The sequence below is a fragment of the Oncorhynchus keta genome, chromosome 30 (assembly GCF_023373465.1).
Source record: "Oncorhynchus keta strain PuntledgeMale-10-30-2019 chromosome 30, Oket_V2, whole genome shotgun sequence".
Lineage (NCBI taxonomy): Eukaryota > Metazoa > Chordata > Actinopteri > Salmoniformes > Salmonidae > Oncorhynchus > Oncorhynchus keta.
Window position 1 is genome coordinate 53,490,294 of NC_068450.1, and position 24,210 is coordinate 53,514,503.

General features: G+C 41.1%; 4 protein-coding genes across 10 annotated transcripts; 3 read left to right on the plus strand and 1 right to left on the minus strand.

The window, feature by feature from the left end:
• Positions 1-2,352: 2,352 nt before the first annotated feature.
• Positions 2,353-5,647, plus strand: LOC118363722 (centrosomal protein of 70 kDa-like). Of its 3 annotated transcripts, none has more exons than XR_008086643.1 (6): positions 2,353-2,934; positions 3,069-3,168; positions 3,665-3,722; positions 4,767-4,835; positions 4,953-5,042; positions 5,183-5,647. XR_008086643.1 is itself a non-coding variant. In XM_052486986.1 (6 exons), the coding sequence occupies exons 1-5, from the start codon at positions 2,854-2,856 to the stop codon at positions 5,038-5,040; spliced, it is 387 nt and encodes a 128-aa protein (XP_052342946.1). In that variant the 5' UTR covers positions 2,353-2,853; the 3' UTR covers positions 5,041-5,042; positions 5,183-5,647. The 3 variants fall into 3 exon arrangements, 2 of the variants coding, with proteins under 2 accessions (XP_052342946.1, XP_052342945.1); XM_052486986.1 differs by having other exon boundaries at positions 4,767-4,826; XM_052486985.1 differs by lacking the exons at positions 2,353-2,934; positions 3,069-3,168 and having other exon boundaries at positions 3,565-3,722; positions 4,767-5,042; positions 5,183-5,349; positions 5,486-5,647.
• A 185-nt stretch (positions 5,648-5,832) lies between these two features.
• LOC127906115 (centrosomal protein of 70 kDa-like) lies at positions 5,833-7,731 on the plus strand. The gene is made up of 4 exons (XM_052488540.1): positions 5,833-5,992; positions 6,208-6,357; positions 6,565-6,733; positions 7,226-7,731. Exons 1-4 carry the CDS (start codon positions 5,927-5,929, stop codon positions 7,462-7,464), a joined length of 624 nt encoding a protein of 207 aa, XP_052344500.1. The 5' UTR covers positions 5,833-5,926; the 3' UTR covers positions 7,465-7,731.
• Positions 7,732-7,839: 108 nt separating this feature from the next.
• On the minus strand, positions 7,840-14,713 carry LOC118363721 (septin-10-like). 5 transcript variants are annotated; one of them, XM_035744868.2, is made up of 11 exons: positions 14,384-14,548; positions 13,837-13,887; positions 13,522-13,636; positions 13,100-13,295; positions 12,627-12,813; positions 11,748-11,909; positions 10,668-10,764; positions 10,372-10,540; positions 10,090-10,222; positions 9,528-9,712; positions 7,840-8,901 (listed from the first exon to the last, which is right to left on the minus strand). In XM_035744868.2, the coding sequence occupies exons 1-11, from the start codon at positions 14,408-14,410 to the stop codon at positions 8,886-8,888; spliced, it is 1,338 nt and encodes a 445-aa protein (XP_035600761.1). In that variant the 5' UTR covers positions 14,411-14,548; the 3' UTR covers positions 7,840-8,885. The 5 variants fall into 5 exon arrangements, with proteins under 5 accessions (XP_035600761.1, XP_052344496.1, XP_052344498.1 ...); XM_052488536.1 differs by having other exon boundaries at positions 8,820-9,173; positions 14,384-14,566; XM_052488538.1 differs by lacking the exons at positions 13,837-13,887; positions 14,384-14,548 and adding an exon at positions 14,693-14,713 and having other exon boundaries at positions 8,820-9,173.
• Positions 14,714-14,843: 130 nt separating this feature from the next.
• On the plus strand, positions 14,844-23,801 carry LOC118363720 (ankyrin repeat domain-containing protein SOWAHC-like). Its single transcript, XM_052488535.1, has one exon. It carries the CDS (start codon positions 16,214-16,216, stop codon positions 17,957-17,959), a length of 1,746 nt encoding a protein of 581 aa, XP_052344495.1. The 5' UTR covers positions 14,844-16,213; the 3' UTR covers positions 17,960-23,801.
• The last annotated feature ends 409 nt before the right edge of the window (positions 23,802-24,210 follow it).

Sequence of the window (24,210 nt, forward strand, 5' to 3'; positions counted from 1 at the left end):
AAACATTTGCAAAGTATTTGACTTTTCCCACATTTTGTTAGGTTACAGCCGTATTCTAAAACGGATTAATTCGTTTCCCCCCTCATCAATCTACACACAGTAACCCATAATGACAAAATCTAAAACAGGTTTTTAGAAATTTTAGCAAATTTCAGCAAAGTATTCAGACCCTTTACTCAGTACTTTGTTGGAGAACCTTTGGCAGCGATTACAGCCTCAAGTCTTCTTGGGTATGACACACCTGTATTTGGGGAGTTTCTCCCATTCTTCTCTGAAGATCCTCTCAAACACTCTGGTTGGAGGTGGAACGTCGGTGTACAGCTATTTTCAGGTATCTGCAGAGATGTTAGATCGGGTTCAAGTCTGGGCTCTGGCTGGGCCACTCAAGGACATTCAGAGGCTGTGTCCTAACGGTCATTGTCCTGTTGGAAGGTGAACTTGGGAGCAGGTTTTCATCAATGATCTCTCTGTACTATGCTCCGTTTTATCAGAGAATCTTCTTTCTCATGGCCTGAGAGTCCTTTAGGTGCCTTTTGGCAAACTCCAAGTGGGCTGTCATGTGCCTTTTATTGAGGTGTGGCTTCCTCCCTGACCAATGCCCTTCTCCCCTGATTGCTCAGTTTGACCAGGCAGCCAGCTCTTAGAAGAGTCTTGGTGGTTCCAAACTTCTTCCATTTAAGAATGATGGAGGCCACTGTGTTCTTGGGGACCTTCAATGCTGCAGACATGTTTTGGTACATGTTTTGGTACTGTGCCTTGACACAATCCTATCTCGGAGCTCTACGGACAATTCTTTCAACCTCATTGCTTGGTTTTTACTTTGACATGCACTGTCAACTATGGGACTACATATAGGCAGTTGTGTGCCTTTCCAAATCATGTCTAATCAATTGAATTTACCACAGGTTCACTCCAATCAAGTTGTAAAAAAACCTCAAGGATGATCAATGGAAACAGGATGCGCCTGAGCTCAATTTCGAGTCTCATAGCAAAGGGTCTGAATACTTTTGTAAATTTCAGTTTTAGATTTTTTATAAATTTGCTAACATTTCTAAAAACCTGTTTTAGCTTTATCCTGATGGGGTATTGTGTGTAGTTTGATGAGGGAAGAAATGTATTTAATCCATTTTAGAATAAGGCTGTAACGTAACAAAATGTGGAAAAATGGAAGGGGTCTGAATACTTTCCTAATGCACTGTAATTGAATGTTAATTTCTCTACCATAAGCCTCCTCCATTGTAATTTTTGAGAATTTGGCAGTATGTCCAACCTACCTCACAACCTCAGACCACGTGTACGGCGTTGTGTGAGTGAGTGGTTTGCTGATGTCAATGTTGTGAACAGAGTGCCCCATGGTGATGGTGGGGTTATGGTATGGGCAGGCATAAACTACGGACAACAAACATAATTGCATTTTATCGATGGCAATTTGAAGGCAGAGATAACATGACAACATAATGTTATCTCAAGACATTCACCATCAGCTGGTGAATGTCTTGTCATTCACCAGCTGCCATCACCTCATGTTTCAGCATGATAATACACGACGGCCTCATTTGTGCACAATATGTGCACAATTCCTGAAAGCTGAAAATGTCCCAGTTCTTCCAGGGCCTGCATACTCACCAGACATGTCACCGATTGAGTTTGTTTGGGATGCTCTGGATATACGTGTACGACAGCATTGTCCAGTTCCTGCCAATCTCCACCAATTCGCACAGCCATTGAAGAGGAATGGGACAACATTCCATAGACCACAATCAACAGCCTGATCAACTCTATGCGAAGGAGATGTGTCGTGCTGCATGAGGAAAACAGTGGTCACACCAGATACTGACTGGTTTTCTTATATGAACTGTAACTCAGTAAAATGTTTGAAATTGTTGCATGTTGTATTTATATTGTTCCAATAATACTGCTCCAGTCATTACCACAAACCTGTCCTGACCAATTAAGGTGCCACTAACCTCCTGTACAGACGTTTTCATTTTGAGATAAGGTTATTTTGAGATTTATAGCAGATGGCTTTATTCAACTGAAGCAAGTTTGACATATCGTGGGTCAAGATGCTCATTGCATCTTGCTTTCAATAGTAAAAAGCTCAGTAATCATAATAGCTTTAATTCCCAAACTATTCTTTGTCATATTCGACTGCAATAAAATGATATGGAACGTATTTTTAAGGTTGATGTGTTAGGTTACTGGAACTCAGAAACCAAACTCGCCCATGTCTGAGAAAAATCTGTCTTGACCAATCAAAATCCATCATGAACTATCCCCGACATGTTGCTTTATTTTATTGGTTGAAACCGTCCACAATAAACTACTTTACTTCCGCGCGTTTGGTTTGAAATTTGGGAACTGACATTTTTGGAGAAACCAATCATCACAACAAGCACATACATGGTGCATATGTTATGGCCAAACGTTATTGTAGGAAACCTATCTTTTGTTTTGTGGAACATGCAAAACTTGCCTAACTAGTTAGCAACGTAGATTGCTAGCTAGCTAACAGTAGATAGTTATCATCTAGGTAGCCTATGTGTTCAACATCACTGCTACCTCAGCTAGCGAGTAAACTAACCTATTTTCACTCCTGCAGGTGGAGAAGTGATGACACAGGTATTACAACTATGTGTGTTTGTGTGTTGTCATGGTGGTCTCAAAGGGGGACCAAGTAATTCGATAACCCCATATAACGTTGACTGGGGGGAGGGTACAGTAGGAGGCTGACACACCGACAGCCTTCTGTCAAATAGAAGATGGAGCGAGAGGAACGCTTAGAATTTCTTTATCTCGTCAGGAACAGACAGGGTGGTGTGTATAGCCTAAAGTGTATAACACACTGAGGAAATGGATAGGGAGAACACAAATGCTGTGTTTCATTCAAGAGACGAGACATACGTGTTTCTGTGGACCTACAGCCTGTTTCAGGTAGATCTCATATTAAACATTGTATGAATTTTTTTAATAATTGGGAACAATCTGCATCATACTACATCCTTTGTGTGTTGTATTGTAATGGACTGTGTGATTTGGTGGTGTTGCTGTGTGTTTGGACCTATCAGCAGGAGCAGACAGAGTGGGATGCTGTGAACAGTCTCCTCCAGCACCATGGGTTCAAGCCGGTTCACTTTGCCGATCCCGTCGCGAATAAGAACCTTGCAGGTAATGGTTTAGTACGTTTTTGTATCATCTTCTTGCTGTAACATTCTGAACTGGCATATCTTAGCTAAATGTCTTAACTCACTTCTTGGATCATGTTGAACAAGTCTATAAGGAGGAGTGTTAATGCTTTAGATTGCTGAACATTTTACTGTCTGTCTTGTGTTTCTGTGTGTGCAAATAATGAATAATTATTGGCTCTAGGTGTGTATTGTCTCGTCTAAGTTAGCACTCAAACTCCCCCCTCTTTGTGATGAGCCTTTTCCCAAAGGGAAACCATTCGGCGCATGCATTGCTCCTATTCTACTTACTGGCTCTTCTATTTCCAGTAGGCTGCCAGCCAGGGTCTTAATGTTTCTGGCTAGTTTTCTCAATGTTATTTAGTGAGGCAGTGGTCATGGTACCCAAACAATATAGGCCTATAAGTAAAAAGAACTGGAAAGAAAATGGACAATAAGATATTCTACTTTAGAATGTGACATCAGGACGATGCTTACAGACTTGGAGAGGAGACATACCTTGATTCAGGAGCTCATTGAGTCCAACAACCAACTTAAGTAAGTAGTTATAAAATTAATATTAATTAGTTATATTTATCATTTTAGACACTCACGTACAGGCAGTACATTGCTTTTCCAGTATGTAGGAAACCTCACTTCTTGAAGACTAATATTTTTTAACCCCTAGTTACTTGATCCTATTTCTAACCTCTCAAAACATTCCTCCATCGCACCCATCACCTTATATGATTTATTAGAATAATCTCCATGTCAGAAAGAAATATGTTTTTGGCAGGACTGTTGTTCATCCATCTACCTAATAATATAGACCCATGATCATGTACCTGCCAGCTGTTGTCACACAATAGTCTTAGTGGACATGAGTAGTAAGCCTAATACAGTGAGACAGAGGATGGTAACGTGGTTTGGAAAATAATTGGGTGGCAAGGCAGCGGGGCTTTGTGTGTGTGTGTGTGTGTGTGTGTGTGTGTGTGTGTGTGTGTGTGTGTGTGTGTGTGTGTGTGTGTGTGTGTGTGTGTGTGTGTGTGTGTGTGTGTGTGTGTGTGTGTGTGTGTTTATTTACTTGCTTATCTCGATTCTTCATCTTTTTGGGGTAAGAGGTAGACACGGGGCCGGCTTACACCAGCTGCTCAGCCAGCAAGTGTTAACCATTGGGGCGTGACAGAGGGAGATCACCTGGCCTGAACATCAATCTATCACCATGTTAAGCCTGTCTGTCAGAGACCCTCTCTTTAGCCTGGAATTCAATCTGATATGGTATTTTTTCCCAAAACATCCGTTCGGATTCCAGGCTACCTCACTTTAGCTTCTCTCCTGGAAAGATAATTGATGGTTTTTGACTATGTTTTTCTAGGATAGGTTATTGATGTATCTGACGAATCAATATATGATTGAAAGTTGGATTTTATATTTAATATTGCCCAGTTGATCACTTGAATAATTATGTATATTCTCTTAACCATTATTTCCTGCAAAAGATCTTCTGTTTGATATGTACTAATCCCAAACCTTGGTTAACTAAATGATTACAGATTTATGGCTAGAAGTTATAGGATTTCAAAGACCTTTCTTTTCCATCAGGGTGTTGGATGTAATTGACATCTATGAGGCCCAAATGGAACAGCTCTGCGATGATGTCGAGTAAATATTGTATAGACAATCTTATTTTCAATGTTTTGCATAATTTTTATGACAACACCCTTTCTCACTGTAAGACTAAAGAAAAGTAGACGGATGTCACTAACCAACCTTTACTTCTTCCCTCAGGTCCCTCAAAGCAGATTCTGGGGATCACAAACATCTGACCAATCGCAGAGCACCACCGGGGTCTCCCCCAATCACAAAGCTCTCCTGAAGGTGACTTCCTGTACTTTTTTAACATGATGAACACCAGAACTCTTCATGGTTCTGGATGACTTGTCTTGAACAGTGTAACAACTGTTCCTCTTCCCCTTCATTCCATGATCTTAGTTCTGAATCTTACTTCTCCCCAATAGTCCTATCAGGAACAGTTAATGGACACCAAAGCTCAGAGGGAGGAGCTTAGGAATGAAATTCAGCAGTTGGAGCAAGACTTAGAATCTAGACCCACAGTGAAAGAGCTGAAGTCCTACAAAGAACAACTGAGATGCATGGACAGACTTATTCAGCAGAGTAACATGAAGTGGGGAAAAATGACTGTCATTCTTCTTGGATATGACAAGCACCACAGCTTAACCTCCTAGTTAACCCCTTCCTTACCTTAACCTAGAATGCTGCCTGTCCTATTGGTAGTCATATCTCCTTTACCTCCACCCCAGGTCTGCTCAGGAGTTTAAAGAAGAGGGGAGGGCTGCTCTGAGTAACCAGGAGGTGGCGAAGGCAAGGGCCTTGGCTGCCAGACACGAGAAGGTACTCCGTTTATCTCCCCTCGTCTAAAGCGGGAGCGAGTATCAACTCACTTTACATTTTTGATTCAGACTTTGTTGGACTATTTATCTTACCTGACTTTCAGGTTCTGAATAATATATGCCATTTAGCTGACGCTTTTATCCAAAGCGACTTACAGTCATGTGTGCATACATTCTACGTATGGGTGGTCCCGGGAATCGAACCCACTACCCTGGCGTTACAAGCGCCATGCTCTACCAACTGAGCCACAGAATGACATCAGAGCGGTTTTGACTACTTCCGGGGATCCACTGAGGCTCCATAGACCGAGGCCAACAACCAGCCATCCCCTGTCCAACAGGGCCTCAGAGATGGTCGAGTTTGACGAACTCCTCTCCACTCTGGAGATGTGGGCTGACCAACTGGCTTCACTGAAGGTGAGAGCTGTCTTTAAAGCGCATCAAACATGTATGGAGCCAGGTCCAATAGTCCAGTGTCAACTTGCCCTGTCATTGAAAGAGTTTAAGAACTCTTCATATCTACAACATCTGTTGTCTGTGATATGTATGGCTAGAATAGGCTTCTTTAACCACATCTGTTTATCATTGTCTAGAGACCCTCTTTACTTGTCTGTCTCTCTCTGTGTGCTTAGGACTTGCACTGTGTCCTGAGTAAGTTGATACTGAGACTGTTACCATGGCAGCCAGCAGGCGCTACTAGTCTTATGGAAAGTGTTCGAGTGGAGGACCTTATGCTACTGGTGGACAGTCTGCTAGAGGAGACCAACTCTGGGGAGGATAAGGTTGGTAGTCCTGGCTTACAGCAGTGGATGGAGTAACCATGGAAACTACATCTCAACTTTAGATGAGGCAAAACATACCTCAGATCATTTCTCATGTACAATGTTTGTGATACAGCGATATTCTCCAATTACTTTTCTTTACAAAAAATGTATGAAAAGTTGTGTATAGGTGAAAGCCTAACTCTATGTGAAACCAACTCTAACCAGTTGCTGAGGAGCCCCACTAGGAACACACTCCAGTCCATGGTGTCCCACTTCCAGAAGCTGTTTGATATAACCTCCCTCAGCGGAGTGTATCCACGTATGAACGAGGTCTACACCAGGCTTGGGGAGATGACCACCGCTATGAGGAACCTCAGGGACATCCTGGCCCTGGGTAGGACTGTCTGTCTACAACTCATTTGAGCTATTCTACAGCACCATTGGCACATACTGTACTGGTCAATTCATGTTCTCCAGAACATAACACTGAACAAAAATTAAAATGCAACAAAATCATTCAATTGAAATAAATTAATTAGGCCTTAATCTCTGGATTTCACATGACTGGGAATATAGATAAGGTATCTGTGCCACCAGATGCATAACTTCCCATTTTAAGGTGCACCTGTATAATGATCATGGTGTTTAATCAGCTTCTTGATATGCCACACTGGTCAGGTGGATGGATTATCTTGGCAAAGGAGAAATGCTCACTAACAGGGATGTAAACAAATGTGCGCACAAAATTTGAGAGAAATAAGAAGTGTGTGTGGAACATTTCTGTGATATTTTATTTCAGCTCATGAAACATTGCGTTTATATTTTTGTTCAGTATACTTGGTTGAGGGATGTAATTCCTTTCCCACTTCTAACAATTTAATTTCAGATGACAGAGCACCCCTTAGTGAGGTGGTAAACCAGGTAGCCAGTCTGGTCAACTCCCCAGAAGCCACGTCCGGCCACGAGCTCCACGTCCTCCTGGGAACCAGTGATATTGACAGGTACAAGCAGCAGAATTTATTTTGTTTTATTCTGAGTAATGTTGTTAATGTCATAAAATTTGCCTATTGCCTGGCGTTAAATATGTGTGTTGGTCAGTATTATTCTGAAGCTAAAGGAACATGATGTGTTCTTCCCTGCATTCTACTTTTTGGTTCAGAAGCTGCTCCAGACTCTAGGTAGGGAAATGTTATTACCATCCAATAATGCATTTGTTTGAAATCGTTTACTGATCATGTGGTTATTAGTACATCTATTTTGGTTGATCTTACAGATGTTGACTGTCTGGATGACATCATGCCTGTTCTGAGGTCACTAGAGTCAAGAGCAGAGTAACACCGGTGCTTTGTAATTAACAATGCCTTTATGTTTTGTGTATTTGATTTGGAGTGATTTTATGGCGTTCTACTTTTGATATGTAAATTAACATGAATTAAGACGTCTTCCAACAACAAGATCTCAATTCATTAGTACAAGTGAAATAACAACATGACATGTATGTATGAAAAAACATCCGTTTTATTTTTTAGTGATATAAACCCTTCTTTCTCTACACCTAAGAACAAACCTCAGTTCATATGAGAGTTAAGAAAAAAGCTGTGGACAAAAATATTGCAGTTAAGAGTTATTTTCAAAGCTATCCATTCTGAAAGGGGGGGGGAGAAAAAGTTTGGTAATTATCATGCCACACGCACAACGGTTCTTTACAAAGTCAAAACCACTTGACCTAGTGTTCCATTTAGATCATTGAGCAACAAAAAAAAAACATGGTTTCACTCCTCAAAAATGAATTCCCATGTCAGCAGCTGCTTCATTCTTTAGCATTTGAATAAAATACTAGTAAGGCACATAAAAATGCAGAAAATAAGTGTTTTTAAAAAGTCATATCAATAATACCTCAGTAATTGGAATGTAACACGCGGTGGGTATAACTTCGCTCTGGTCCAGGTCGTTGGCGCGCGTTCCTCCACTAATGTAACATGAGGCGAAGAACGTGTACTAATGTCCTGGATCAGAGCTATGTATTTCTAAACATGGAATCCATCCAGAAACCCACGAGTCTACAATAATAATGCATGGAATAAATATCAAGCTATATAAAACACACACTACTGGTGAATAGCATATTTAAAAGACATGCAAATATATATTCTGCTATCTGCAGAATTAAGTGAAGGTTTACAAAAAATTATCTGATATCACATTTAAAATGAATACTCAAGGCAACCCGGTAAGAAAACGAATTCCGAGATTGGACAATTAAATACATCTTGAATGTCAAACAAATTGTATTTCTGTTTGGTGTAAAGTACAGTATTTTCAAAGGATGACCTTGATCATTTGGCGCCCTCTAGCTGTAGAAGTGAAAAGTAATACAAAAGGGTTACCAGTCTTAAAGAGCCTTATCAAATACTCTGGCTGGAATTTAACTAACATTTGTGATTTGACTAATAAGGCACACAACGACGACTATCGGTGAATGTATTCCATTTTTGTATTTATTTGTCTTCTGACTGATGTGAGGGGGTCTTTGTCCATTTATTTCTTCACATGAACCCAGAGCTAAAGGAGAACCAATGAGAAAGAGGAAATATAAAAATCACTCAATTGGCAAAATGTGTCAACACATCTATACTCCTTAACTAAGCTTTCCTATCAACTGTCAAATCAATAGTTTCCTCTTATCTAAAAACACAAACTGAAATTTTCTTTATACCCTATGTCCCTCCCTATCGTCTCACTGACTTCACAGGTTTCTGAAGCAACAGTTGTGGTTTTGGTTAGTAGCCTCGTCACAAGTCAAGTTAACATCCTTAGCTTCCATTTCTGGACTCCTGTCAATCAGAAATGCAATCACACTGATTAACTAAAATGGCTGTATAACACCTGCAGTCCACACACAAAATATATCATTCTGGTGTACATTCATTTTTGTTAGTCTCTGCAAATGCAACATGAAATTGAGAGGGGAAATAAAGTTTGAATAGGGGAAATAAGTTATGATTGAATGTGATTGACAATGTGTAATAGAGCTTTGAGCTGTCCCAAAACATTTCAGGAATAAACATCTTGAAAGGAATTAAACAGCTGTCCTGAAACATATTTTACAATATCATACTTCTTGCGGTCTTTGTTCTTTTTGCAACCATTTAGGCCTGTGTGATTAAGTATCAAAACTTGTGTCTTACTTTTTACGGTCTTTGTCCTTCTTGAGGTTGGCGTTAGTGTTGAAGGACTGGCCTTGGAGCAGCTCGGCAGCTGCTTTCTTCTTGCTGAAGGTGTTAATCTCGTCCTCTAGAGACCTTCTCTTCTCATCCAGCTTGCTCTTCTCCTCCGAGTGCAGTCTCTTCAGCTGCTCAAACTTACCTTGCAACTGAGGGAAAACGTCAAACGTCAGTGTTTTTACTACCTCGAATTTATAGTGCTTTTCTAAAACCCAAAGACACTTCTCACATGGATCTCTTCAATCAACAATACATTAATTTATTATGAAAGATCATTGAAGATGGTTTTTCTGTGATGACTTCCACTACATTTTTTTGTTACAAATCATGAGTCTGAAAGCCATGTCTAGGCCTATATGTCTCTTGCTGACCTGTATAGCATGCTGTCACAGTAGGACACTGTGTGTGTGTGTGTGTGTGTGTGTGTGTGTGTGTGTGTGTGTGTGTGTGTGTGTGTGTGTGTGTGTGTGTGTGTGTGTGTGTGTGTGTGTGTGTGTGTGTGTGTGTGTGTGTGTGTGTTCAGTACCTCTCGCTCGGCTTCCTTCAGCTCAGTCTCCTTTTCCTTGACTCTCTGGACAAACATCTGCCTCATCTCCTCCTCTCTCCGCTGCAAGTCTCCCAGGAACTCGTGACGCTTGGCTTCATAGGTCTCCTGCAGGCTGCAGACACAATTTAATACAAATATACAGCCTCCTCTCGCTGTACAATGTTAAATGTTTTTTCACAGACCTTTTCAATCTATGCAGCTTATCTAGTTATCACAGGCCCAAAATGATAACTGTACGCGCACACACTGCTCTCTCCGTACCTGACTGGCTTGCTCTCTGGGTTTGTGTCCGTGAATCCCATCTCCTCCAGTTTGCAGCGGCGGTAGAGCTCGTAGTGGCGCGTGTGGGTCTGCTCCCTCAGGTCCTCCATGTTCACACAGATCAGCATCTCCCTCAGCTTCACAAAGTCACAGTGGTTCTCATTCTCCACTGAAACAAGGACAGGCAGACATACCTTTACCCCCCCTGGCATTTGTACTGCAGAGCCATAGACACTTCACTTCAAAGAAAGAACGCTGTAAGCCTGAAGCCTACATGGTCAAACAGGTTTACCTACCTTGCACCACACCCCAGGGATACTGCCGAGCTTTGACCATTTTATTTCCAATCTTCACCTCCTCTGAGCTCCCCACAACAGCAAAAGGCAGGATACCCTGACAGATCATAGAAGACACTGAGTACATTTACATGCACACTCAATATTAAACAGATTTCGGCAGTAGGATAAGTATTGCATCAGTCATGTAAACACCTTACTCTGCATATCTTAATCGGAGTACGGTCAAAATTGAAGCATACGATAGGGTTGGGCGGTATATTCTAATTTACTATATACCGGTACTGATGGATGGACCGTTTACTTCTATAACGTTATTTCAATGTTTGGTTTGTTAAATGTGATATGCGACTCGTCACTCTCCCTCCCTCTCATCAATATGTTGATGATAACGATGCTGCTTTCCACTTTGCTTCTTAATATTAATCAAAATAAAACAATTGAATTTGTCACATCCACAAGCGTTCTATAATGACAACTATTAGTCTGTATATATTACTGTCTGCAAATGTTTTTGTTAGCCACTGGCTAGCTAATAAATGTACTGAGTCAGAGAACATAGCTAGCTAATACACCCTGATACCAGTGCTGTGGTAGGCCTAAATCAGCATGTAGTTTGTGCAACAGTATCTTCTAAATCAGAGAGGACTAGGTGAGGTATGAATAAGTTATCTGCGCATGTGCTAGCACCAGCCAAGCGAGCCTCCCTCTTTAGCGTGAGTGAAGTGAGTTTGGGGAAAAAAATGAACGTAGGAATATTTGAAGTAGTTCTCATACAAACTTTAGAAGTCCGAACTCTGTCGGGGGGAAGAAAAAAAACATGTCACTGTCGTGGAACATTTATTTTGATTGTATGTTTTCTGTATTGATCAAAGTTCTATCAGGTAGTCCATTAGGGAAATTGTTCTTCTTGCAAAACATGTACATTTTTTCATCAAACTATCCACAATAATCGTGTTACTGTGTGCATGTAGCCATACTCACAGAGGTGCACTGTCTAGCACAGTCAAATTCACCACTGTGAGGAATGGAATTTGGCAGAGATCCTGAAAGATACTAAGGGAGTGTTCTACAACTCACATTCATGGCAGTGTTGATCTTGGAGACTGTCTCGTCGTCGGTAGGGAACTGGTAGATCTGGACACCGTTACTGACCAACTCACTCATGATCTTGATCTTAAACTTGTGGAGCTCGCTCTTGGAGATGGTGTCTGCTTTGGCGATGACAGGAATGATGTTGACCTACAAAAAGTACACAGTTTGTCTTATAAATAATACATTTTCTTTCAGAATTGACATTCCCTCAAGAATCAAACAGGACATCATATTCATACTACAAGTAGAAACAAATTCCCTTTTGTGAAAGAACAGTACTGTAGAACACGACTTATGGGGCTCCCGAGTGGCGCAGCGGTCTTAGGCACTGCATCTCAGTGCTATAGCCATCCCTACAGACCCAGGTTCGATAACAGGCTGTATCACAAACCCGGCCGTGATTGGGAGTCCCATAGGGAGGCGCTCAATTGGCCCAGCGTCGTTAGAGTTTGCCCGGGGTAGACTGTCAAGAATTAGTTTAACTAGACAAGTCAGTTAACAACAAAGGTTAAAAAAAATACATACAACTAAAGCACAGTCAGGACAGACTTCTGTGATTGCCCAATGTCAACATTATGCTCTGTCTGACTTGTTCAGTTCTGCCACACTAACAGTAGTAATTACTCATCATGCAAATCCCAGTTTTACCAACCGCCATGACACTTCTTAAACTGCCCAAATACTCCATAAAACACTAAATAAAATTCAAAACGGAATTATACATTTAAACACAACAACAACAATTATGAAAAAGTTTATATTTATAGACTAATGCTATATAACTAATGCTGTATAACTGCCAGAAACAAAATCAAAAGAGAGAAAATGCAATAGTGACAGCTTCTTTTAGTTTTAGGCCCTCACCTTGCTGTCCAGTTTCTTCATGGTGACCAGGTCTAGGGACTTGAGAGAGTGTCCTGAAGGGGCGATGAAGTAGAGACAGGCATGGATACGGGAGTCGTGGTAGTTGTGAAGGGACCGCTTGATCTTCAACTCCTCCTGTAGATACGACTCGAACTGGGTGTCAATGTAGTCCACAACATGCTGGTAGCTGCCAATGGAAACATTCAGAGAGGACATATTCCATCAGAAGTTGTGTAGCATATGTGGTAAAACAAGTGATTTGTGGTGGATAGAAAGACATAATAATGTGCTTTGTTTTGTCATTCAGCATCAGGGTCATATTCATTCGGGCATAGGCTACTGTAGCAAAACGTTTGAAACTGAACACTAAAACAAGGGTTTCTTAATTAAGTTATTGGACACGTTCAGGTAGGCTGTTAGGTTTGGTGCCTAATGAATACGACCCAGGTATATCATGACTGCACTTCTCTCACCTCTCCTGCTTGTTCATCTGGTCCCCAAAGCCCACTGTGTTGACGATGGTCAGCTTGAGTCGCACATTGCTCTCCTGCAGGTCATAGGTCTGCGCTCGCAGCTTCACCTTGGGCTCGAAGTGAGACGACTCAAAGTTCTCAAAGTTAGTGTTGAACAGTGTGTCCATTAGGGTGGATTTGCCTATACCAGTTTCGCCTGCATAGTGAAGGAAATATTGTTTGCTAATCTTGCTTTGGAAAATGAAAAAAAAAATAAATAAAACATTTTAGAGTTCCAAAGACATTGAGGATTCTGGGCATAAATCCAGAATACATTTTAGAAATGAATTTAGAGGAAATGGGCCAACATTTTTTCCCCCATCTAAAAAAGGGATACTGGTCTACTGGCTGAACTTTTAATGTAACATCACAACGATACTCACCAATACAGAGGATATTGAAGCAGAAACCTTGACATGTTGATTTGTTGACCAGCTGGTGAGGTAGGCTGTCAAAGCCAACATGGCCAGACAAGGACAGGGGCCGGGCATTTTTGTCCTGGTATAGGGAGAGACAGCCTAACATTAGACCAACTCAGTATATGATTCTATCTGACTGTCTACAGCTTGAACTGGTTAACTAGGTACATAATCTTCTATTCCTATGTTTTCATTGTCTGTACACTACTTACCCATACAAGGCTAAATGTGTCTACAGTACACACAAACATTTATCTATTTCTATGAATGACACCCTACCTGACCTGTACCTTTCTTTACTGACACAGATTGTGGATAGACCTGGAAAGGCTGGAGATAGATGGCAAATCAGTTTAAGCAGCATACATTTGACTAGATTTTGTAGCTAGCACACAAAGTTAACTTTCACTGGCTGCCACATCGGCAAACTAACCCATGCGTTGGCAAACTAGCTAGACAGATTATGGCTAATTGTGGTCTATATGTATTTCATATATTCATTCTTGCTCAAAGGGCGTAAACAAGCTCCGGCAGTAAAACCCTACTTTTTAGAAACTCTGGCTGGAGCTACGCTGTTAGCCACATAGCCACCTGGATAGTGAAAAAGTTACTGAATCAGTTCCAGGTCGTCTTATTGCAATCCTGCTGTGCAGTCGGTCAGATATCACAACGCCAAGATACATTTTTTACCTTTCAGGATTACGCAGCGCGACAGCAGTAAAGACGACCTGGAACATAACCATGCTAACTATAGCAAGCTAAAGGTGCCGTAAGTTTTACAACTGTAAATATACATTATTTAGCGTTGAAATTAAACAACAATTACCCCCTGAGCAATATCCGACGTAGTCATCTCGGAATACAGGAGCTAATAGCTACAAATACTAGCAAGTTGTAAAGAAAATAGCCTCAACTAAAAACTTTGAAAAATCGACTACCTACGTAGCCATGAAAGGAATGTAGGCTTGCAAACTTTTTCCATGGCTGGGGATAGACGACTGACAGTTTGTGTTTAACAATATAAACGATATATCTTACAAATATATGAGGTACTACATGTTCTGATTTTGTGATATGTATTTATCAAATTCTGAGTACATAGTAGTTATTTTGAACTGCAAGATTGTTTGTTTACCATATAGCGACCCCCATAGAATGAATGGTATAAACCAATTTTCCGGAAATTCGTTGGACATACATAGTGTGAAACTAAGTAGACATTTTGGTTTTTTGCGCGACTTTGACTGAAGGGCCGCCAATTTTAGATTCCAAAATGGCGTTTCAAGGGTCACAGTTTCCCAACGTAGTGGTTGCTAAGAGGCGTGGACAGAGATACATTTGAGGAGATGGAAAACGTCATTGGAATCGTATAACGTTCATTGTGTACGTTGCCCATGTTTCGACTATGGGCCGCGCGGTGCATTCCTGGGATTCTGGGACAAACAGTGAATGGGAGTCGACTGGGCGCTAGCTCAAAAACAACATTAGCATGAATTTAGTGAACAATAAGTATTTTCCGATATGTGAGAATTAACTTGTTCTCTGAAATATCGTAAAGCTTTGGAATTACATTACGTACTTTTAAGGAACATAGGCAGGTTTCTTAAATCACCCTGATTTTGTGAAGGGATTATGAGAAGATTAGTTTGCAACCACGTGATGCCGCATTACAAGTGAACGCGGTCGTTTGACAGTCTGCTGTTGGGGCGTTATGCCGCGTTCAAGACAACTGGGAACTCAAATATCCGACTGATTTAAACGCTTTCAAAGCAACTGGGAACTCGAGTGAAAAAACAAGCTCAGACTGGAAAAATTGATCTGAATAGCCATCGAACTCGGAATTCCAACTCTGTCTCGAGCTCTGACTTTCCGACCTTAAGATTACTGACTTCATTGATTGGAGGTGGCAAGGTAGCCTTGTGGTTGGGCCAGTAACCGAAAGGTTGCTAGATCGAATCCCCGAGCTGACAATGTAAAAATCTGTCATTCTGCCCCTGTACAGGGCAGTTAACCCACTGTTCCTAGGCCGTCATTGTAAATACGAATTTGTTCTTAGCTGACTTGCCTATTTAAATCAACAAACAATTTGATCGCGTATTTTTCTGAGTTCCCATGTGTCTTGAAGGCTGCATTATACCACAGAACAATGAGACAGATATTAAACCGGATGTATAAAATTCTCTAACGAAAATATGCAAATATATGCTACCTCCTCGCTTGTTCTTCCCACCATGATTCATTTTCTCCCATTGGAAACGACAGGCTCTGGTCTATATTGGGTTAGTGATACGTTCCTACATTCATTGCCCAACATGATTCCTATCTCCTCCTTTCTCTAACATCTCTGGGGTGGATCGCTGTTGCCGTATAAATAAAACGGATAGACAGGTCTGCTTGCAAAAGAGGGTCCTTCCCGACTCAACTCTGGGTGGGGTAACGGTTCTGTTAATGTATATTCTGTATCAAAGAAGCACAACAAGGTCTGTGAGGATGATGTGATGGGACAACCGACTGGCAGGTGAAAACCGTAAATGTACGGGCTGATTCAACTACAGCTCATTTATAAACATATAAAAGGGAAGATACTTTTTAGGTATATTAGTTGTTTGCCGAAGGCGACTTGTATGTATTTGTTTTAACCAGCTAATCTAACGTAATGGCGACCGAGTGCACCCAAGAAGAGGTCGTACAATTTCTGACCGAGCGAGGAGGGAGAGTGAAAAAACAGGAATTCATTGACTATTTCAAAGCTGTTTTCCCGGAAGACCCTGACAAGAAAGCAATTGTTCGGGAGAAATTCAAGGGATACGTGGACAACGTCGCATTTGTAAAGTTGGAGAATGGAGTGAAATGTGTGTGTTTAAAAAACAAGTATCGAGTGGAAAAAGACAGCGCGTGCAATGTCAACGAAACAGGCACCTTTTTGGAACAAGATAGCAGCACCCCTGTCCTATCAAAATCATATAAGAACTTGATAGACGATTGTACACCACAACTGCATCTGTCAGCATCTTCTGCTGGGGGTGTGCGCTCTTGTGAAACCACTGCAAACGAGGAGGCACAACAAGAAATTTCACCTGGCTCGGGTTACGGAACTGACAATGCCGCAGGAGTGAGACCGCCTGACATTTCAGGAATTATATTGGAAGGTAACATTATAGAAAGAGCTGCGTCAACAAGGTCTGTAGTTCAGAACAATAGTTTACCAGACATTATGGGAAATGCGTTAGGTCTTGGTGGCAATGGAGAGCAGAAATTGACCAAGGAGGACCTTCAGACATTGCAACCGCATGACATACCGCAAATTGCAGTGATTGAGACGTCACCTTTACCTACAGCCGGGGATGGCTCTATGTTCCACTTACCCGGACGTCAATTCCCAACTAATGCACAGGACAGCCTGCTGTCCAGTCACCCTTCATCAGAGGACGGGGCAGACGAAGGCCATAATTATGATTCGCTACTGAGCAAATCGGGGAGTGACAGCAACACACCTAAAAGTAGCCATAACAACTTTATTGAGCTCATGATGAACAGCTCCCCCCAGGTGCGACGCAGCATGGTGTTGAGGAACTCTGTCTACCTGTCTACAAAGTACAGGGACTGTGCCCGGAGCGACAGTGACTCTGTCTCTGTGGTTTCTTCTGCTACAGACGAAGACAGAGCTTCAGTCACTCTGGACCCGTTGGAACACGAATGGATGATGTGTGCATCCGACGGCCAATGGGAGAGTCTCCACCGCCTCCTTTCCTGTGAACCGAACCTTGCCATGAAGAAAGATTTTGTGACTGGGTTCACCTGCCTGCACTGGGCTGCCAAGCAAGGCAAACAAGAACTGCTGGCACTTATCGTGAACTTTGCCAAAAAACACACAGTACCCATCAACATCAATGCCCGGTCAAGTGCCGGCTACACACCACTACATCTAGCAGCAATGCACAACCATGTCGAAGTGGTGAAGTTACTGGTAGGAGCCTATGACGCAGACGTAGAGGCCAGAGATTACAATGGGAAAAGGGCGTGTCAGTATCTTACGAACAGTGTGGCCGTTGATATCCGTGACATCATCGGGGCGGGTGGTGGCGCCGACTCGGACTCAGAGAACACGGACGATGGGGGGCATTGGCGGTTGTCTAAAGTTCTCCAGTCTAATCTGATGCCCCTCAAACTGCACAATCACAGTGAGGAGGACACAGGTGATGGAGCAGGGCAGGCCAGACAGAAACCCTTGCGAAGGAAATCATCCCTTAGCAAGATGAGACCCAAACTTCAGAAGATCTGCTTCAGATCTTCGCAGATAGTTCACAGCACTTCGTTCCCAGCACACTGTGAGACAGAGGAGCTTAACGGGTCCAGGAAAAGCTCATTTAAATCCAGACCCATGTCAAATCTGTTTGGCTGAAGAATAGCCTCTAAGTACACCCGACAAAGAGCAAATCAACTACTACAGTGCAGAATGACTGACACAATTCGGTATAGTCTGATGTTACAAGTGTTTGTTTTTTTGTGGCATAGGCCAAGTCTGTTGTTACACATACTTAAGGGTTTTTACCCCAGGCATTATATGAATATGCTGAACTAACAGAGTATGGTATTACATGATCTATTGAGTAACTGGCCAGATTGCTACCCCTGGTTAGGCTAAATATTTCTGTCTTAATCCTCTTATCATGCCGAAGTAGCCAAGGAGGTTTTACAGTTCGTCTGCTTTAACCCTTAACGTACATGTAAAGCTGCCTGCAACCAACTGGGCAAAGATGTCAGTTCAACGTCTAGTTTTGATTTACATTTAGTTTTTAACTCATGCGAATTCAATGTGAAATCGACAAAAAATGTCACCATGTCATTGGATTTGGTTTAGAATTTGGGTGATTTAAAAAAAAATATATATTTTTAAATATGAAATTATCTTCCATTGAAGATCAGAACCAAGGAGATCAGAACCAAAAATACTTTTTTTTCATATCCAATCAGTTTCCCACGTTGATTTGACGTCTTCATATGACATTTTTTGGAGTTGAAATGGCATGGAAACAAGGTTGACTCAACCTGTTTTTGCCAAGTGGGAAGTGTTGAAACTTCCAAGTTATTTGAACACATGGTAGAAACAATGTAATTGATTTCACAATGCTTGGGAGCAATTCTATCTTATTACTGTCAGACTGTTAGTGATGCTATGAATTTATTCTCCCTTTCCATTTAAGTTGCTTTAAGCACTTTGAAACCGTTATTGATCCAGCTTTCCTGCGGTGGATGCCATTCAGTCCAGCTGAAAGACTTGAGATGGGAATTTACTTCCTCTTTGTTTTCAAGTGGAGGATTGGAGGCCAATGAAAAGGCCTTTGGTCCTTTAAGTCTGTAATCGGGATCAGTAGAGGAGCCTTCTGTGTCACAAGGTACGCTTTTTGTTGAGCGTATGGTAGGCCTGCTGTGTGTAGTGCTATGATGAAAGATCAGGTTTCATAACTATTCACAGTCCACCTTGAATTACGCTATGCAGTTATACTCACTTTATGACCCTCTGATCATAGACAACTCAAAATAAGGAGCTAAGGCTGCAGTTGTCTGGTGTTAAGTTGTATGCTACCCTCTGATCTGTTATGCACCAGTGGTTTTCTATCAACAAGCTCCAGCTTGCTGACCCAGGAGAGCCTCTACACACAATAATAAGAATGTGAAAACATGTTTTTAGAAATGTTTGCAAATATATTGAACATTTAAATGCATAAATATCTCAATGACAAAAGTATTCACACCCCTGGGTCAATACTTTGTAGAAGCAACTTTGGATGCGTTTACAGCTGTGAGTCTTTCTGGAGAGCTTTCCATACCTGGATTGTGCAACATTTGCCCATTTTATTATTTTCTAAATTATTCAAGCTCTGTTCAAATTGGTTGTTGATCATTGCTAGACAACCATTTTCAGGTCTTGCCATAGTTTTTCAAGTAGATTTAAGTCAACACTGTAACTCGGCCACTCTGGAACATCCACTGTCATCTTGGTAAGCAACTCCAGGTCAGATTTGACCTTGTGTTCAAGTTTTTATTTTTTTAACCTTTATTTAACTAGGCAAGTCAGTTCAATGACGGCCTAGGAACAGTGGGTTAACTGCCTGTTCAGGGGCAGAACGACAGATTTGAACCTTGTCAGCTCGGGGATTTGAACTTGCAACCTTTCCGTTAAGGGCTATAAGGGAACCTATTGGTAGATGCGTAAAAATAAAACAGCAGACATTGAATATCCCTTTGAGCATGGTGAAGTTATTAATTACACTTTGGATGGGGTATCAATACACCCAGTCGCTACAAAGATACAGGCGTCCTTCCTTACTCAGTTGCCGGAGAGGAAGGAAACCGCTCAGGGATTACGCCATGAGGCCAATGGTGAATTTAAAATGGTTAAAGAGTTGGTAGGAGAAAACTGAGCACGGATCAACAACATTGTAGTTACTCCACAATACTAACCTAATTGATAGTCTGAAAAGGAAGCCTGTACAGAATAAAAATTATTCCAAAACATGCATCCTGTTTATAACAAGGTACTAAAGTAATACTGCAAAGAAAATGGCTAAGCAATTAACATTTTGTCCTGAATACAAAGTGTTATTGGATTTGCCTGAAACATTACTGAGTACCACTCTCCATATTTTCAAGCATAGCATCTCAGTGCTAGAGGCGTTACTACAGACCCTGGTTCGTTTCCAGGCTGTATCACAACCGACCATGATTAGAAGTCCCATAGGGCGGCGCACAATTGGCCCAGCGTCGTCCGGGTTAGGGTTTGGTCTTCATTGTAAATAAGAATTTGTTCTTAACTGACTTAACTAGTTAAATAAAGGTAAAATAAAATGAATAGCCGTGGGAAGTAAAGGTGCTGCTGCACCCCCTGAATTTAAAAAATAATAATAATAAAAAAGTGGAAGAAAAATGTATTCTTGACAGAAGTGCACTGGGCCTTTAATAGTCCTATATTTGCAGACTGATATAGCCTTCTCCAGTGCAGGCAACAATATTTGTTTTTGTGCAATGTTGCACTGAATTGTAACACTTTTGTTTTTTGCTAATATAACTGGAGTGTATATTTTCACATATTTAGCAAATCGTTGTCTCACATGTACTAGTCTAATTGTTTGTCTAGATTTAAGGCATAGTACACTTATGGCATTGACTGTTTTGGGAGAATGTGTTTTCTCAGTCAATGGTTTTTATCACTGAATAGCCTACAATAATGCTACATAGTTTACATCTGATTTTGATTTTATTGTACAGTTTTGTAGTTTTGCCAAATTAGCTCTTACCTTTTTTATTCTGCAATGTCTTTGTTTTTCAACCACCTGCTGCTAATTATGATATTCAAAGGGCTGGAACCAAATTTCTCTCTGTCTGTACATTACATTATATTATTTTATAGCACTCTTCGATTATCTAACAAAAGAATGTTAACCTATAAAACGATTGTGAGGTGTCAGATTTTGTATCTATGTTCAATACTTTGTCTTCAATAATGTATGCAAAGCTCAAGATTGTGTAGTTTGCATTTTTATCATTTGGAAACCGGAAAATAGCTGTGCAGCAACACTCCACATCCAACCTGACAGAGCTTGAGAGGATTTGCAGAGAAGAATGGGATACAGGTGTGGCAAGCTTGTGGCGTCATACCCAAGAAGACTCGAGGCTGACAAAGGTGCTTCAACAAAGTACTGAGTAATAGCATAAATGTGCTATTTCAGTTTTTTTTATTTGTAATAGTTTTGCAAACATTTCTAAAAACCTATTTTTGCTTTGTCATTATGGGGAATTGTGCGTAGATTGATGAGGGGAAAACTATTTAATCCATTTTAGAATAAGTCTGTAATGAACAAAATGTGGAAAAATTCAAGGTGTCTGAATGCACTTTTTATTTATCTATATATACTACCGTTCTAAAGTTTGGGGTCACTTAGAAATGTCAGTTTTTGAAAGAAAAACACCTTTTTTGTCCATTAAAATAACATTGTTGATCGGAAATACAGCGTAGACATTGTTAATGTTGTAAATGACTATTGTAGCTGGAAATGGCTGATTATTTTCAATTGAACATCTACATAGGTGCACAGAAGCCCATTATCAGAAACCATCACTCCTGTGTTCCAATGGCACGTTGTGTAAGCTAATCCAAGTTTATCATTTGAAAAGGCTAATTGATCATTAGAAAACTGAAAAAGGGTTATGTTTACCTGTGCTGGAAACTGTTCTGATTAAAGAAGCAATAAAACGGTCCTTCTTAAGACTAGTTGAGTATCTGGAGCAACAGCATTTGTGGGTTTGATTACAGGCTCAAAATGTCCAGAAACAAAGACTCTTTCTTCTCAAATTCGTCAGTCTATTCTTGTTCTGAGAAATGAAGGCTATTCCATGCGAGGAATTTCCAAGAAACGGAAGATCTCATACAACGCTGTGTACTACTCCCTTCACAGAACAGCGCAAACTGGCCCTAACCAGAATAGAAAGAGGAGTGGGAGGGAGTAGGGTTCCATTTGGGACGTATCCCAGGCGTTAGAGCCCAGACAGCAGAGAGAGAGTTGGAGGTCATCAGAGAACACAGGACTTTGTTGAATTGCACAGAGTGGGAGTTTGAAGTTGAAACGGCTGACGTGGAATGTGGATCAGAATGAGTCACCAGAGGCACTGTGCCCTTGCTACTCTCTTGCTATCTCTGTATTCCTCTCTCTCTTTCTGTCTCACTATCTATGTCTGTCTGTCAAAGTATGTTTACCTAGCTCAAGGCTGATTATCTCACAGGCCAACCAACAGGGTCAGTGTGACACAGCCTCTCTCCACATATCTGTTTATGATTCAGGTTTTAAGCCATGTCTAACATTTTCCACTGGATCCAGTCAGACCGATAAGGTCTGGCACTGAATGGCCGATAAGGTCTGCCAGGATCCAGTGGAAGGTCCTTCATATGTTGAATGTCATTTTACGTTTGCTCTCTGTTCAAGCCTCAGCCTGCACATCTCATTTGAATTACCAGTCCAATGCGTTGAATATGATGTTTGGGTGTTACCTTAGTCTACTCCACCTACATGACTCAAACCATGTGTTTTGGTTACCTCCAAATACAGACTTCCATCTGCTTTTCTATACCCCTGAAACACTCTTTACCATATAAAGTGGTTCATAAGACCTCGCAGCCTTCGTTTTGCACAGTCCAAGGCTACTATGCTCAGAGGTTTTTATGATCTATTTTACAAGTGAAACTGTTATAGTTGACATTTACAGTGAGATATAAATCCGACCTTGAGTTGGTGCCTTCTGAGTAAGACACTGAACTGCCCTAGCAAGTCCACTAGATGGCACTGAATGGCTAAACCATTCTCTATCCCCTCTCACTCGGTTTCTTTCTTCCCACCCCCTCTTTCCTCTTTCTCTCTCCCCGCTCTCTCTCCCTCTGTCTGTCTCTCCCCTCTTTCTCGCTGGTTAATATCATAGATGAGAGTGTATCATAAATTCAGCGGGAGGTGTAATAAATCCTATGTGGCTTAGCCTTCACATTGTCACGTACAGTCGCTAGCTGTGTTAATGAGGACACTTAATCTGACACTGCTGGGGATTGAAATGGGATGTGGGCTACATGAATCAACCGCTCTGGCTAGATGGATCTGCATCCCAAATGGCACCCTATCCCCTATATACTGCACTACTTTTGAGGGCTCTGGTCAAAAGTAGTGCACTGTAGGGAATAGGGTGCCATCTGGGATGTTCACTATGACCCTGACTAGACAATGGAGACTAACTGAGCTATACCATATGCCCTTATTTGATTTAATCTGATTCAAGTCTCTGAAGTAAAAATACAATTTAATTTGTTGCCTTCTACCAATGTGTCCCATTCACAATGGCAGACTTACCATTTGGCAGACGAGGCAATCGCCTCAGGCCTCACATCATCAAGGGGCCTCTTGAGCTGGGCATAAAATATAATAATTTCTCCGCTTGAGGCTCCCCCATGATCCACTCGAGGCATAATAAACAAATAATTTTTAAAATCCTGGGCAGAAAAATTAATGTGAAAGGCCATTTAGGTATACAGGTAATTCCAGGATAAAAATGATTGTACTTTTTTTTCTGAACGTTCTTATATATCTCTCAAATATAGGATAAACACTTCAAAACATACTTCCTTTTGATGACATGTTTACCTATCTGTTTTTCCATGTGTGAATATGTTATTAAATGTGTTTCTATGGGCTAATAGCAGTAAGGCCAAATTCAATGTTTCGTCCAATACTTTTTTTGTATGATTTTTTAATTTTTTTTAATATATCTACAGGGGTTCTACAATTCTAAATCAAAGAGCAAAATGATCCTTGGTATGACCATCTTAAAACAATTCCATACGTTAGCTTATTAGTAGTCCCACGTTGCCATACCTCCAAAATCACTTCGCTCTCACGCCTTTGAATGGTACAAAGATTATGATTGGATGTTACATTTAAAGAACCCTCCCCCACACACGCCCGTTGGTGCTATGATATGTTCGTCATTGTTGTCAGACTGGGAAGGACACAGTTTGCAGAGAGTTAGTCCAGATGCTAGTTTGCAACATTGCAGAAAATTGAAGGAAACCTGAAGGAAAAACGTAATTGTGTTTCGTCAGCCGTGTGCTCGAAA

Coding starts and splice junctions, on each gene's coding strand:
- LOC118363720 (XM_052488535.1), top strand. CDS start 16,214: ATGGCGACCGAGTGCACCCAAGAAGAGGTCGTACAATTTCTGACCGAG.
- LOC118363721 (XM_052488536.1), bottom strand. CDS start 14,410: ATGACTACGTCGGATATTGCTCAGGGG. Junction 12,814..13,099: donor CAGATGAACAAGCAGGAGAG/GTGAGAGAAGTG, acceptor TTCCATTGGCAG/CTACCAGCATGTTGTGGACT. Junction 11,910..12,626: donor TGAAGAAACTGGACAGCAAG/GTGAGGGCCTAA, acceptor TACTTTTTGTAG/GTCAACATCATTCCTGTCAT.
- LOC118363722 (XM_052486985.1), top strand. CDS start 4,857: ATGTTTTGCATAATTTTTATGACAACACCCTTTCTCACTGTAAGACTA. Junction 5,043..5,182: donor ATCACAAAGCTCTCCTGAAG/GTGACTTCCTGT, acceptor TCTCCCCAATAG/TCCTATCAGGAACAGTTAAT. Junction 5,350..5,485: donor ATTCAGCAGAGTAACATGAA/GTGGGGAAAAAT, acceptor CCTCCACCCCAG/GTCTGCTCAGGAGTTTAAAG.
- LOC127906115 (XM_052488540.1), top strand. CDS start 5,927: ATGGTCGAGTTTGACGAACTCCTCTCCACTCTGGAGATGTGGGCTGAC. Junction 5,993..6,207: donor ACCAACTGGCTTCACTGAAG/GTGAGAGCTGTC, acceptor CTGTGTGCTTAG/GACTTGCACTGTGTCCTGAG. Junction 6,358..6,564: donor CCAACTCTGGGGAGGATAAG/GTTGGTAGTCCT, acceptor AACTCTAACCAG/TTGCTGAGGAGCCCCACTAG.